The sequence below is a fragment of the Osmerus eperlanus genome, chromosome 22 (assembly GCF_963692335.1).
Source record: "Osmerus eperlanus chromosome 22, fOsmEpe2.1, whole genome shotgun sequence".
Taxonomy (NCBI): Eukaryota; Metazoa; Chordata; class Actinopteri; order Osmeriformes; family Osmeridae; genus Osmerus; species Osmerus eperlanus.
In genome coordinates, this window is record NC_085039.1 from 5,691,374 (window position 1) to 5,707,829 (window position 16,456).

Here is a 16,456-nt window from a genome sequence, read left to right on the forward strand (position 1 = left end):
AATGGTAACACTTAAGAGTACTTGAAAGTGGTATACATACAGTAGGCATGTACTATATAAAGGATGTCATAGATCATTCCCAACATCTGTAACTGAATGCTGTCAACATTCATTACAGCTTTTATGTGTCATCCGTCTCATTAATATTGGTTCTGTCTGTGGAACAGTAAGTGAATTTGTCACTTTTCAATTGCCTCTGGTACGAAAAAGCTTTATGTACAGTATGCTTATGTGCAGCATACCCCTATCAAATAAAGTGTCACCGAAATAATTATATCTGTGCATGCTGACATGTCATGCCACAAAAGTATCTCACCTAAAATGGCCACCACCTCGTCATCTTGGATGACCTCCAAAGACCCAGAAACCACGAAGCAAAGGCTGTCTACACTTTCACCAGCATGGTAAATCAGGTCTCCTGGGGCGCTGTGGATCGTCTGGAACTCCATGGCCAGAGCCCTGAGGCACCCATCGCTGGCCAGCCGGAAGGCTGGGTGCTCTTTAAATACCTTTCTGTTGAGGTGGACGCAAATATCCGCTCGCATGTCCTTGGGACAGATTTGCAGCACCTGGAGAATCAAAGGTCACAACTGATGTACATAGTAAATCCCTGTCTAGTTAGATGCCATTAGTGTTGCCATTATCTTCTTTTTGTTAGAATGTTTTGCATTATTATACATTAATACAATAAAACGTGTTAGTTGATTTTTTCATTTCTTTGGTGAACAAAATAATGAAACTTGAAAAAGGTTAGTGCTCACTTAGGCCTTGTTGTATAAAAAATTTATGTAAAATAAAAAAAATGGCTGGCTGTTTCCATTGATCTTCTGAAGTCTTTGACCCATCAGCATCCCTCAACTCTTGGTATCTTATTAGCTGACACGTAAATTGTTGACTTAAATGAAATGTGGTTACTTTTTGATGTGGCTAGTAAATACAGACTGTTCCTTGATTCTAACCACCAAAGGGAGTCAGGTGGCTGAGCGGTTAGAGAATCGGGCTAGTAACCAGAAGGTCGCTGGTCCGATTCCCGGCCGTGCCACATGACGTTGCGTCATTGGGCAAGGCACTTCACCCTACTTGCCTCGGGGGAATGTCCCTGTACTTACTGTAAGTCGTTCTGGATAAGAGCATCTGCTAAATGACTAAATGTATTGTAAATGTAAAATACTGTAGAACTATGCACTTCTGATGCTTGATCTGCTGCTGCAATACATGTACATCGCTTTGGCTAAAAGTGTCTGCTACATAAATAAAATGTAAATGACTGGTATTCATCAAGGGTCTGAGGTAGCATCAACTCATCATGCCCCTGCTACTAAGGCTACTAATTGGCTGTAAGTATGGATCAAAAAAGCATATTTCTCCTGGCTAAATCACATTGAAAATCAGAAATAATGAGAAACCGGTGGTCAACACGCAACGTACCTTATCAGTATCTATGCCTCTGGACATGGACCAAGTGGAGACTATGTAGTCCATGACTCGTTCACTGAGGCCCTTGGGCACCTGGTAGAGTTTAAGGAAGTCACGGACACTGTTGAGCATCTCGTGATAACGGTTCGTGTTGGCGTACATCTGCTGGAAGATGGTGGTGACGTTACCAAAAATAGTGGCATACAAGAGTGCTGGAAAAAGAGAGAGGACGATAAATAGCCATGTAGAACTCAGAAAGTGGCCCAACATTTATTTTGAACGGTAATAAGACCTTCATTGAGATATAAATAGGCCTGCAACACCCCTTCCAACAAAAGCAGTTTTTGGTATGTCGCTTAGGATTAAAGCATCTGCTAAATAGATGAATATAAAATGTACTCTCTCAAGCAAGTTCAGTGTGCATCATATGTCATAGTGGTTTCATCATACAATAATTGAACATTGTTAGTCAGTCACAGACAACCATGAGAACAATATTTTACATGTGTCACTACTGAGGACTCCAGCCTCATTGTTAAAAATCTCAAAAGCCCTGATGCGTGGTCTTTCCTGTGGTTATAATGGATTTTGCTAGATGGTCTGTGAAAATGTATCGTCCGGTGCCCTTACACCCCATTGACTGCTGCTCAGCCATCGCTCACTCTACCTCTCAAAATCACAGCCAGGCCAATCAATACCACAGCCTCTCGCAATTCATCTCAGAGTCAGCACTTTCCCTGAGAAAGTGTCACCCTTTTCCCCTCTAAGTATACCAACAAGGGTCACAGAAATCAATAGAAGCCTTGTCAACCATTAGTTCCAATACTTTTTTACAATCTTCTTTGACAAACCACAGCCCTTTTCTTGACAGAAATATAGTACTCGACTGGTTTAGGAGGGATAACCCATAATTCCCGTTGATTGTAACCATCATAATCACAACTAGCAACCGAGAGCAACCTTCCTAAAAGTTATTCAGGGAAGATGATGTGACAGTGTTGATGTAATGGATCTTCCATTGAGGCTGCAAACACAACAGGTAAACAGCCAGGGTAGAGGGCCTGTCACAAACACAATGAGAGGGGTGCGTTCATGACTAACAGCTGTGTCATTTTTCCAGCTCACTAGCGATGACAGCCATGTACCAGAGAGCACCGTCTCATCCAAAGTAGCTGATCTATTCAAGGTGCATTCCATGTGCCCAGCTTGAGGATTGTTAAGTATGCAAAATTGTCCTCTTGATGTCCTGATGACCATTGTCCCCAAGGTCTATTGTCATACCTAATTTGTCACGTAGTTGGAAGAAGTTTTTCAAATGCCAAATAAACAACCATGTACACTAAGCAGAGGCCTAAACAAACAAGGTATGCTGCTGCCAAACACAACCCCTTGGTTAAAAATGACTCTCAGATTAGGGGAAAAATGTATTTGAGTTTTGGTTTTGAAGAATTTTTATCAGACACAACTGTATTTTTTGCACACATAATTTGTTTGTCACCTGATTTTTGTTTTTCAATGCCGGCAGACAACATCATGTAGAGTAAATGGACATTTTGATCTCTGTTCAATTATATTAATCTTCTATTGAACTATGCTCGCCATAAGCATGTCAATTGCTTTGGGACTTGGATGATTGGTTCTGGGGTAATATTGCTGTTGCCAGAAGAAATGTTTTGTGCAAATAAACAGTTTACATTTCATCCATATCTAGCCAATTGGACTTTTGTATTTGTCTTTCTCCCTAATACAAATCTGTTTCTAAAGAAGAGGAAAGATTCTAGCAGCGGATTTTCTCACAACAGGTAGACGGTTTCCAGAATATTCTTCAATTGGATTCAACCTAACAAATAAATCCACCTTCCTTATAAATGTATAAAACTTGTTGATAGAATGACAGTCTAATCTGTAACACATATCACAATTAATGATCAAATAATTTGCCTGGGAGTTTATCTGGTATGTCTCTCATCTCACTATCTGAAATTAAATTGGGTTACGTCAGAGTCAGGTCAATTTCATGTCCCATTCTGCTGTTCACGCCATGCATCATGTCTTATTGGAAACTTTCTTTGGCCGAAAGTGAATTGAGGCAGTGAAACTATGTTCCTATTTAGCAGACAAGGTGCTTTCCACAGGAAATTGACATTTTTCACAATTGAAGCATTCTTGACCTGGCACCTGATATGCTAAGTTTATGAATGCTGAATAGAATATAGTCATAATACAAAAAATATTTCCAAAATGTAGTTAATACATAATAAATAATAATTTCCCCACGTGGCCTTGAAACCCAAGGACAGGAAAAACAATGCTGAAAGTCTGAAGCGCATAACAAAACCTGTGTTAGCTGAAAAAAACACTTAGATCATGTCTAGGCTTTTCTCAGACTGGCTTGCACAGTCATCCCAAGAGTGTAATTATAGGAGCCCTAGGGAGTCAAACTCTCACTCTAGCTCCAGTCTCAACAAGGCCTTAGGGGAAGCTATCAATATTGGCTCTTGCAATCAAGCCCAACGTCTCTTTTTGGTGACACTTTAATTCTGCAAGCTGGGCTTGCTGCAGGTAAGCTAGCTCTCAGCCTGTGTGTGTGGGTCAGCAGCTCTGTCTATCATTTTGTTTGTGTGTCCTGAACACTTTGTTCCAGCAGTTCATGACGCCAAAGTGTTGCTGGTTTGATTTTGTTACATGAGGTTCATAGTTTGTACCTTGTGTTCCACAGAACAATTTCTCTCTGTTCTTCATTTGAAGCATGACTGAGCTACACTAGCCAAACTGACTCAATTGTAGAATTGGTGTAATAGATGAGTAACGGGTTACGAAAACAAGTGGAAAAATTCTCAAACTATTTTGAAGTGACATTGGTCAACAAGACTGCGCTAAAATAACCTCAGCATGTCATTTTCCAAAATAATTCATATATGCCAATTGCGTATGCCTCTACTTAAATGTCAAAAGTATCTTATTTACAAGACTACCGTGTCAAGAGGTTCTTTGAAGAGAAACTAATGGTTCACACCTGTTTCTCATGAATCCCACACAGTCACCTAGCGGTTCCATTTATCCAGACATTTTCACACCTGCAATGTTATGCTGATTAGATGTAATGAATGAGTTTTTACTTCACCTCCTCATCCCCATCTGCTGCCAATTGAAGACCTCATTCGAACTCTGTCAAGCCTCACAATCAGTCCTTCTGTGTCATTGCAAACTAAGGACTTATGGAAATGGATGACAACAAACGTCTGCTTCAGGGACAAAATTAAGCCATTCAAAGGTTTGTATGTGACAAACATCACATAATGAGTCGACCACGAGGCAAGTAGGGTGAAGTGCCTTGCTCAAGGACACAACGTCATTTTGCACGGCCGGGAATCGAACCAACAACCTTCTGATTCATAGCCCGACTCCCTAACCACTCAGCCATCTGACCCCCCACTTTTCAGCACTCAAGTTCGATCTAGTACCTAGTTTGGTCTGAGTTGTGTTTTCTCATTGTGGGGGTTACTGGGGACGAGAAGGCTCCAGCTGAGTGTGCAATCAGTCATGAAAGGAGTATGCTATTAGATACTGTTGACTACTAAGCCCGGACAGAACTTTCTGATCCATTCTGAGAAGACTTGCCTTGTCTGCTGTAGCCTCCAAAAATCCTGACAGTTAATGCCTTTTAATTACATTTCTACAAAACATTTTGGATAAAACATTGCAGCTGAACGAAATGCGGCATTTTGACACAGGTAGGCCAGTTGGGGGAAAAAAGCAATTTATCATTGCCACTTTTTTTCCTTTGCTGTAAATAGGCTGGGTGCAAAACTTCTGCATTAGAAAAATAGCTTGGATCTCTTTGGCCTACTTCAAAAGCAAGAGCGGATTTAAAGAGCCACTGTTCCTATGGAAGTTAGAATTTACATGAATTATGTTTATGTCATTTACATTAAGGTGAGATTATATGCAAAGACCCCAGTTTAGGATTTGGGTCATTGAAAGAGCTCAGTAAACATTTTAAAAGCTAGCTGCGACACAGAATCTTAATCTCCAATCCATCTGTTAGCATTGACTACAATCATGCAACAGTTAAACATGTCAAACCATGATGTTAATCACCATCCACCCACCTGTGGAATTGAAAATGTCTCTCTCAATCAACCTTCTGCTGAATAAAACTATAACGAGGACGACCACCGTCTCTCAGCTGATGCAAAGAGACAAGATGTATTAATATATAAATGGTTAAAAAGCTTCAGGGGAGGTTTTTTCCCCCCGTCTGGCTGCCATGGTCATGGTAAGACATATAAGGATGTGACATGGCTGACTGCACAGAGACAAGTCTACAACGACAGCCAGGAAAAACCTGGTCACAGCGTCGTAGAAGGTAGCATGTCATATCTCTGGCTCAAACCCAGTACACACCAGGGCACACTGACCAGTATGTTTGCCAGTGTTGTTTTGAGGATGATACGCAGGGACTCAGACTCAGTGTAGCATTGTCCCAATTGCACACATGAATACATCTGTGCAAGTGATACCCTGACACACACACACACACAGAGAAGGAAGTAAACTGCTAGTACATTCAACATTTCTGACATACACTTCAGTATATATTAGAGAAAAACAAAGCAGAAAGCAACACAGGGAGACTGAAACTGAAGCAGACAGTGTTGTGCACACACACTCATACAAGGCAGGTGGGTGTCTCCTCTGATAGCATATTGCATGACTAAACTTTTGTCCAGCTTTCAGGCTGACATTGGCAGATTGTCTCATAGCTGTGGCAGCAGCCTGACCCCACCATCCCTCCCTCCACCCCGTCACTCTCCCTTCCTCTGCCAACCCGCATCACCATCACCCCCTGGGCAGTGCCACTATCTCTCCCCGCGGAGTGGCACTGCCCTGAACGAGCTTTAACTGCAAGGCCAGCAAAGAACCGAGCCAGCATCTGTGATGTAATATGCATTGGAGCACTTCCTCAGGAAGAGGTGCACCTGATGCAGCGTGACCGAGTATACCGGTAACTTGTTCTCTTTTTCATCACCAAAATGGCCGGTGAAATCATCTGGCAACCATTTGCTTCATGTTTTAGAGGTTGCTGTCAGTTGTACAGTGTTTTCAGTGGTCTGATGGTGTGACACCCATGACATACACTTCTGGTGTTGGCTAGCAAAGCATTCGGGAATGTTAACCTTACTGAAAATATTCCCCACTGCTATGTCATGTCATCGTGACATGAGATGTTGAGTGTGGGTGGCTAAATCTGTGCTGTCATGCTCGCACTCACAAACTGTCAAAATGTCAGCCTCGCATTACAAACAGGTATTCTACATGCCCGGGCTAACTCTTGCTTTTGACTATGTAGACCATCTGACCAGAACATGACCTCTCTGTATTAAGCAATCCCAACTTTTCTAACTTTCAGGCTTGGTTGCAATTGATAATGCAATTTAGATTATAAATCCAAAATAGGATTCTAGAAAAAGTGTCAGAAGACAAGACAGAAAACACTGTCGACCCAACTCCAGTAGAAAGAGTAGTCCTTCTAAATAAAAACATTTAAGTAGCCAGCTCCAAAATAGATGAGTACTTATACATAACAAGTCCTCAGCTGGCAGCAAAACACAATTATACTAAACTATAGTGATTGGCATATACATAATTATATAATTATAATTCCAAACGTGTTTCGTTTAACTTGCTCTGAGTGTGTAATTACTTTTCACACTGTCAACTATCAACATTCTACTCATGGTTTTAGTCAGGCCTAGGCAAGGCACAACTGTAATATGAGTCATTAGTATGAGTCAAAAACCGTTTACAATATACTGCTGCAGTACAACAAAAAAATTGCCCCTTGTTTAAAACCATTTATCAGTAAATACATATATGCTTGGATTCAGTTCATTCTGGGTTTTGATGAAAAGGGGCTCATCAATCATACAGTGAAACACCAGTCAACTCACATCCAATCATCATCATCGCCACAGCGAAGATCTTCTCTCCATCTGTGGTAGGAGCGATGTTCCCAAAACCGATACTCGTCAAGCTGGTCATTGTGAAGTAGAGGGACGTTATGTACACCGAGTCCTTGCTGGGCCCGCCCTCCCACCTCCCCAAGCCCGTGGCGTTGAAGCGATACGGCGTCCCCGCAGACTCCCCCAACTGGTAGAGCCAGCTATCCACCCGCACGCTGTTGGTGTCCTCGTCGATGACCTCGTAGTCTCCGATGCTGTACCAGATGCAGGCCAGCCAGTGGGCCGCCAGGCCGAACACGCAAACCAGCAGGACCAGGACAGCGGCCCCGTACTCGATGTAGTGATCCAGCTTGCGAGCCACGCGGCCCAGCCGCAGCAGTCGGACCACTTTGAGGGAGCTGAAGAGACTGCTGATACCCTGAGAGAGATGGAGAAAGAGGGTTCAGGGTAGGTCAGGGATAGCGGACTGAGATGAGAGGCTGTTGAGTTTGTACTTTCACACAAACACAAAGCCATTAGCCGTGTCCCTCCATTGCAGAATCAACCGCTAGACAAATAAAGGATCTATAAAAAATGTACCATTGCGTGTGTGGTACACTCAGAGAGAAAGAGCTTCAATATTCATGTTGCTTCCCCAGAAAGCTCATTTACATGTACCAGAGGTAGACACAGGACAGAATGCAGTTTGAATTTAGTATTCTTGCTAGCATCTGTGTGGGATGACTCTTCTCTTTTTAAATTCATACATCAACTTCTGCATTTTTCTCACTTTGCTTTTTGTGTTCACTCCACTTGTGACACATCCATAATGGATGTGTCTTTTTCTCACCAGTTGGCAAATACAAAGGGCCAAAAAAACGGTGAGAACAAGTTCCCTATTTTGGCTCCATGGAATTATGTAATCTTAGACAAACTGTGTTGAAACCAGAGCTTTAAAAAAAAAAGGAAAAAGGAAGGAAGGAAGGAAAAAATAAGGAAAAAAGGGAATATACGACAAGCTACAGTAAGCGTTCATTCATGGCACTGCCTTGATAGGGTAGTTAAATTGTGTTGACAAGTTCGGCCAAGGCACAGCACCCACAGGCTTTGTGTGAGCTCACTGTGGGGGTGCTATAATCTTTTTCTCGACACGCCCTTTTCCTCAGGCCCGGGGACATCATCAGACAAACAACAACAGATCTGGAGAGTATGTATGGCTTCCGAGCTTGCTTTTGTTTTTCTTTCGGAAATTACACGAGTTTAAAATACAGTTAACCTTCTACAGCTTTGATTATTCTACATTATTAGAATAGGTAGATTATTCATCTACCAAGTCGAACAATGGATTTTGGTGTACCCCACCAAATCTGGCAACCCCACTCTGTCATCCCACCTTTCCACAGTAATCAACTGCAAGGGGATTACTTTTTTTCTCCACTCTAGAGAACGTATTTGTACCAAGACTATTGTACTAGCTTGTGGTTTTTGTTTGAAGCACAATATGCAGATTCCAAATTCACACAATGTCTAGTTTATCCGTAATTTGGATAGAACACCACAGGCCCACAGCTTTTTATAATGCTTGGTGACCACATCGAGATTCTGATGAGTGCACAGTGCCATTGTCTTCAAAATTCATGAGACACAATGACAAATAAGCACACACCTAATGTGATGCATTTTAATGCATAACAAAATGCCACATTTACATAGCGAGACATACTGTAGAGTATGCTGCATGATGACCTCTGTAGTGGAGCAGAGCACTCAGTCTCATTATTCAAGTAGCCTAAATGCATGTCACACAGTCCCTTCCTCTGAGGAAGACTGAATCCCAGGCATGAGGAATCCCGACTTGCAGATTCAGACCAACTCTCTTGCTTTGCGTTTCATAACCATCCCAGATAAAGTATCCCTTGCGCTACACTGACAGACGAGGATAGCTGAAAAATAGAGATTACCGCACAAGCTCACTAACTGCTGAACAGCTCATTGCTTCAGCAGACAAACGCAAAGGAGACACATTTCCAATGACATGATAAGGGGTTGGTATAACGGCTGGCTGATCTTGAACTGAAGAGATTTTCTGCAGTAGTTAATGTTCCTTCTGCTGCATTTCACGTGTTTGATACATAACAAATGTATTAACTGGTATACAAAGTACTGACGTGCTATATACTATATATATGATGTATATTGTAGATGGCAAAATAATTCAAAACCTATTGAATAATCTGTCCAATAATTCATCCAGTGTACTGAATATTCATTCACATCTGTGCTTGTCCAAGGATGAATAACATATTACATCTTATAGTCTTCTATCCTACCTTATTGTAATGCACTGTGTAGACCAAAGACTTAAGTCAAGCACTTAGTTTGTGATGAAGTATCAGAGTGTCAAGTCCCTAGTGCTTTCATGTATCTAATTTGACTAGTGTCTTTGACTGAGGTAGACCCACTTGAGAAAACAAAGCAAGGAGATCTTACCTCATCAACATTCTCAAAGGCATTGATGACGTCATAAGGCAGGCAGGAGAGCAAGTCGATTACGAACCACGTTTTGACATAGTTCATACGGATCAGCTTTGGGTCAGAGATGACTTCTCCCGCCGGGCCCACGAACGTTGTATGGAAGTTGAGCACGATGTCAACGAGAAAGATGACGTCCACGATGCTGTCCACCACCAGCCACGTAACATTGTTCTGCTTGGTCTTGAAGGAAACGTTGTAGGGCACCATGATGGCGGTGTAGAAGGTCAGTATGAGGATGACCCAGTCCCATGTGGTCTTGAAGAGGCAGTAGTGGAGGATGATGTGGGGAGGGGTCTTTGGGGTTTCCTGCTTGTACTGAGGAAGGATGTCTGAGCCCAGCTGTAGTACCTGGAGGGGGGCAAATTATTGAGATGTCACAAAAATGTGTTTACTCTTAGGTGAGAGCAAACAAAGTCTTCACCACTAATAACCGCTAAGCTGTTTGTTAGATACATTGACGTGCACTTTTGTCAGTGTGACAGAGACATTATCATTTTCCATCTATTATGTGACGGTTTGTGTGAGAGGAGCAGCAGGTACATGTTCCCCCACACATTGCACACAAATAGTCAACTTTATTTGAGCGAAAGGGCTTTGGCATGACGTGCCAATCTGGTTGGTTAACTCTAGAAAAAAGATTTATACCCCCCCCCAGCCCACAACGACCAGATAGAGTATCTGGCTCTGAGCCAACACTCGTGTGAGATTTGTAAAGTGTCTGAGATCACTTTATCTCACATACAAATGTAATAACCTCTCTTCTCAAATTGGCCACAGGTTTTTCCCTACTAATGAGCAAATAAACAAAAGGTATCCATTTTGTGTCACATAATCCAGCAAACACAGCTCACCGTTGCTTTGGTAAACAGAGAGCCGAGCTATCAGAGCATCTAAACCTACTGTCCAATTCTCTTTCAGGGAATAGGAAGTAACACACTTTCCCTGTGCACACTCAATCAATCAAACATGCTTTATTTTCAGTCAAAAGTAAATTTCCACCACTTTTTAGATGAGACTACTCTTACCAGAAGCGTAGATAAGTAAGGATTTTAGTTTCAGTGTACAACTTTTGCACATTTACAGGCGCATAGTAGATATCTGAATCAATGTCTACAGTTGCAGTTACCCAGATATATAAGGTTTCACTGATGCTTGGAGATAATGAAGAAATACATTACATTTTTGTTCAAGGCAAGAAATTAGTATAGTACTAGCTAGACAACACACACTTCATTCGACTGGAACAGATGTGTCCTGGTTTATGAGACTACCTCCTCCAGTGAGCGGGCTCACAGACATACTTTATTCTAAGCAGAGTGCTCGTCATTCGATCGAGCGCCAACGTCGACAACCCGGCGAAGTGCACGCTCACACCTGGCATGAGATCACAAAGGAGACGGACTCCCTCTCACTCACATACATCCCTATGCTCTCTCTCTCTCTCTCTCTCTCTCTCTCTCTCTCTCTCTCTCACACTCACTCACTCACACACACACACACACACACACACACTCAACACCTTACCTCAGCCAGTCGAGAGTGCTTGTGGACATTCTCGCCCTTGTGGACCGTTGGCGCCAGCTGCTGCAGCACTCCTCTGCTGCTCGTCAACGCTCGTGTCAGGCGAGCAAATTTACCCCACCCTGAATATGAAAAACACACCAAATAGGAAGCATCCTTAAAAATGTCCATCAACAAAATGTATGGTTTACTATAACCACAAAGAATTATCTAACGACTGCAACGGCACGTAAATACTTGGACAATGTCTTACACAGGGAGTTGTTTACTCTATTTCCAGAGCATTTCCTTTTTAGCTGCAACCTCATCTCAACAAACCTTTGGAGGAGTCATCCTCAATGGGCTGCTTAAACGCAGTGATGTCGCTGAAGGTGCACAGGAACAAAACCACTTTGTCTTGCTCGTTCCTTATTGGAGCGATCTTGACAAAAAACCACACGGGCATACCTGTAACACACAAATACTTAATGCACACCCATTCTACTGCACATCAATATCTAATTTGGTAATAACTAGTACAGAATATCAACCTTCATCCAGTTAGTGAAATCCAAAGAAATACTTACGATTCTTCTTATACATTAGAATTTCAAAGGAGTTCATCTCATAATTCTCGAAGGTCTGTCGCACCTTCTCACTGGTGTCTTTGTCTGTGAGCTCCCCATACATGAAACTGAATAGAGACAAGTCAGGGTTACAATTACATTAGTTTGAGGCTTTAAGATACATTTGTTCTTCTCCTCAACAACAAAGGCCTTCCTTCCAAAAAACACCGGACTCTGCAGAATTACTGTTTAAACAAATGTCACTTTCAATTTGCGCTGTACAAAATGTAACGTTCCACATAGGAGCAGAAAGGCTTGGCTGAATTTCTTCAGCTACAGAACTGTACGTGAAGATATTCTTGGACCCTTCTGGATTAGTTGACTTCTGAACATGAGCTAATGCACATTTGAATGAGATGGCAAATATGTCACATGTCTTTGAATATTACTATATTATTACAAATATGTCACATTTATTTGTGATGAAGTATGTGAAATGTTTTCCAAATTTGTATTGAAAAAAAATACATGAAAGCTTTTTGCACCCTTGAGAGGTTCATGTCCTTGACCCATAACAGTTGGTGAAAAGCAATGTTATGAATTTAGCTGAATCTATTTAGACTGCAGCTCTGAGGTACCTGCAGGTGCTACTCTTCTGCATAACCTCGGCACGATGGTATCCAGACAGCTTACAGAAGCCATCGTTGCTGTACACAATGGGCCAGTCCACAATCTGGGCATTACCAAGAACAAAGTTTGTATCTGCCCAAGAGGGAAAGAAAGTTAATAGCTGTTCAGAAATGAACAGACACAAAGTCTATTCACACACATCATTGAAATATTGTGCTACAACTGTACTTACTATGCACCATATAGTGTGTTTTACACGTAGGCAAGTATGAATTCTTCAAACGGAGCGTATGACATCTTGCTAAACAGGTGTTTAGGAGGACCAAACTGTGAGTGCTACCATCAGTCAAGGTAAATGTGAGTTTGAGATACAGCATGTATGTGCTATGACAAAAGTGTAACTAAAAAAGGACAATAGAGCTATTGAGTGGAGAAAGGATTAGCGTTTTGTGCTTATCAAACATTGGTGAGAACTTTTATATTTTGGATACTATTGGCTACTGCAGAACTGCACTCATTCATAAAGAAACATTCTTAGACATTCTTAGAGTTTGTAAAGTTCAAAAGGAAATGCTGAATCATCACACAATATAAACATTGTTTAAGTTGTCCCAATTTAAAAGGAGGCTATTAACTCAGAATACTTAGAGATTTAAATTCTTTAAAGGCATTTTATTGTATGTATTAATAATCATAAATAATCTTGGTTTACGTAACAAGTAGTAGGTTTCACTAGATCTCTCTACAACTAAAGGATATTATTAAATGAATTAGGCTGCGAGATGTGTTGTCCATATTTGGTTCACATACCTAAAAAGGATAAGGGCCACGGGGGTAATAGCCAACGAATTTTGTACCTACAGTGTAGTTTAATGTGATATCTTTCATCCACTGAGCCATACCCATCTCCATCTGAGCTATTTTGTTAGAAATTGAAAATACTTACTACAGTATAAGCCCACTACGCTATAGTCACAGTTCAAATAAAATGGTTGTAAATGTCACATCTCACACAGTTATAGTCAACTGGGATGGAGAGAGTAAACAACACAGACCAACATGGCACCATTGCAGTCAATGGGAATTTGGGTCAATACTGTACAGTGGATAATGCTTCACAAGACCAACATCATGACTTAATAATATGTAATACTGTTGTTGGGAAACTGGGTGTTTATCACTAACAAACACAACACAAGACAGGTTAATTCCTATACTAGACAACGGATACTACCACAGATACAACATTATAATGGCAAGCTACACAACACTACATTCATCTTTGATGGCTAGAATGGTTATTTTCTGTTACATTCAATATGTATAGAATATAGTGTAAAGCTTTGCATTGTTGATCTCAGCTTGTTTACAAATGGCATTATATATCAGCAGAGTAATATATTAAATGGAAAAGGAAGCTAATAGAGTTAAAGAATTTCCAAATGAAAGGCTCTTAACTACAATGATTAGACTATGATAAGAGAATAAAAATGTAATTCAGACACAGGGAATGGGAGTCAAACACAAACAAGTCCAGGGTGGTGGGTAAGGATCATGGAAGGGACACGACACCACTTTAAAATATTGTTTATACCTGTCTGTCTATGTGATAATGTCCAAACTGAAAAGTTGAAAAGAAATGTGGTTAAAGCCAAGGGAGCCAAAATACAGCGTTGACAGATACATCTATCCACCTAAAACCACATGTGTCCTAGTGGTCACTTTAATGTAGTCAACATCACAAAATACTGGGCAATGTTCAGTGTCTGACAAGCCCCCAAACGGCATTGTGCTGTAATTTAACTAATGTATAATATGAAGTCATTATCATTTTAATATGGACCAAGCAGGAAATGCAGTGGTACATCTGTAGAGGGAGTTATATATTGTGGCATAGCTTACTATGACACATACAGCTAGGTTTACACGAGTTGTTTGATAAACATGTCAGTGAGGTAAGAAATAAACGAAATATTTGATTCGAAAATATTGATTCGAAAATATTGATTCGAAAATATTGATTCGAAAATATTGATTCTCTCATTGTTTGGTATTATTCTGTAGTATATTTAAATAGGCGGTTTAGCATCTGTCGAGCAGGTGTCCCTATTGGTCTGGTGACAATATGTGTATTCAAATTATCGGCATCTTCCACATTGTCTGACAAAAATAGGTTTATGTATATCCTTACCGTTAGACCGTCTAACAATATTTTCGAGAAAAGTGTTTTGAGGGGCCACAAGTCCTCGCCGTCCACCTGCCATCCCGACTCGTCATTCAACGCCGGCCAGACAACGTTTAGAGTATGAGAATTCCAGAAGTATCCACTGGACGATACCTCTTTTCAGAGCTCTTGACTGCTGCTTTCATGGTCTTCTTTCGACTTGGATATGAGAGACGAATCTCTCACTTCACGTCGCCCAAGGCTCATTTCGTGACGATGCTCCCCCTATTGAAGGTGGGAATTATGCTTAGCCAGTATCACCTGAGTGTCTCGCCTCGCATCCTTGGTCATCATGGGTACCTCGTACCCTCCCTTCCCTCGCTATGTTCCCACGGCTAGTTTCAGCATCCATCTGGTGGCGACTGAGGGATGTACACTAATGAGATATGAGTAGGCTACTTAGCCTGTAACTATTACTGTCCACTGTGATCGGTTTGCAAAAACTGCACACTTGATTCCCGATATTTCGTAGTTACTGTGCCTTCATTATTATTTGGGGATCAGATGATTTTTTTACGTTGAGCGGTCATGACTCACAATGACTGTAAAAAACAATACTTACTACTGCATGATATCCGATACCAAGGGCATTTTATATTATCAGAAGGGCAAGCAATGCGCGCGCACATATTATGCGGGCAAAAAAAGGCGTACACGTGGGTTTTGGATTTACGAACATGGCTATGAAGAATTCCACAAAAATTTGAACTCTCGTCTCCTCGTCTAACAAATAACTCAGCTTTGCATTGTCTATTAGAACAGTATTCAATCTGTAATTATCCTAAAAAGTAAATTATGCTCGCATAATATTAAACTATGAATGAACCCCATCAAACTATGTATATGTGACATTCAGCATAAAAACCTTAATAGTTATTTATATTGGATAATGAGTTGATGTTGGAATTAAAATATAGTTGCACTCAGTAGTATATGTTGCCACACATTTTACAACTATTTATTTGATTTGATACTATGCCGCTGCATCTGATTGTGGGCTACGTGTGCGTGCTGTGGAAGTCCACATCATAAACAATACAGATTATATATCACAACTTTGAAAAGATATTCTAAACTTGCGTATACCAATAAACAATAATAAAAAGACTACTCAGCATAATTCACTGCTAAATGAATATGCCGGTCTACCGTGCAATCAATGGCACACTTTTATAAATAAATAAGTATTTATAAATACGGAGTCAGGTGGCTGAATAGTAAGTGAGTCGGGCTAGTAATCTGAAGGTTATCGGTTCGATTCCCGACTGTGCCAAATGACGTTGTGTCCTTGGGCAAGGCACTTCACCCTACTTGCCTCGGGGGAATGTCCCTGTACTTACTGTAAGTCGCTCTGGATAAGAGCGTCTGCTAAATGACTAAATGTAAATGTAAATGTAAGTAAATAAGACACTTGACCTCTCTCTGCACTAAGGTCTGACATTTCATTGTGGTGTTTGTCACCATCTGCTGGCAAACCAAAGGTAGTAAACCGTCTGATTAAGTCTACAACACACATTTGGGGGGAAAATATATAGGCTTTGATGTTATGTAGCCAAAATCTTATTAGAGAAAATACAATCAACATGACAGATGTGTTACATTTCAGTAAAATTTATAAGCAAATGTTGCCAATAAAAGGT

At 41.0% G+C, this 16,456-nt stretch overlaps 1 protein-coding gene across 1 annotated transcript in view; it reads right to left on the reverse strand.

Moving 5' to 3' along the window:
• Positions 1 to 15,277, reverse strand: part of kcnh1b (potassium voltage-gated channel, subfamily H (eag-related), member 1b) — a 41,960-nt gene extending 26,683 nt beyond the window's left edge. The window contains exons 1-9 of the mRNA XM_062448592.1: positions 14,784 to 15,277; positions 12,601 to 12,724; positions 11,984 to 12,090; positions 11,736 to 11,864; positions 11,421 to 11,539; positions 9,852 to 10,244; positions 7,371 to 7,800; positions 1,429 to 1,628; positions 317 to 569 (exon numbers count right to left, since the gene is read on the reverse strand). Coding sequence (XP_062304576.1) covers positions 317 to 569; positions 1,429 to 1,628; positions 7,371 to 7,800; positions 9,852 to 10,244; positions 11,421 to 11,539; positions 11,736 to 11,864; positions 11,984 to 12,090; positions 12,601 to 12,724; positions 14,784 to 14,856 — 1,828 coding nt within the window. The 5' untranslated portion in view covers positions 14,857 to 15,277. The remainder of the gene's footprint in view (positions 1 to 316; positions 570 to 1,428; positions 1,629 to 7,370; positions 7,801 to 9,851; positions 10,245 to 11,420; positions 11,540 to 11,735; positions 11,865 to 11,983; positions 12,091 to 12,600; positions 12,725 to 14,783) is intronic.
• Positions 15,278 to 16,456: the final 1,179 nt, after the last annotated feature.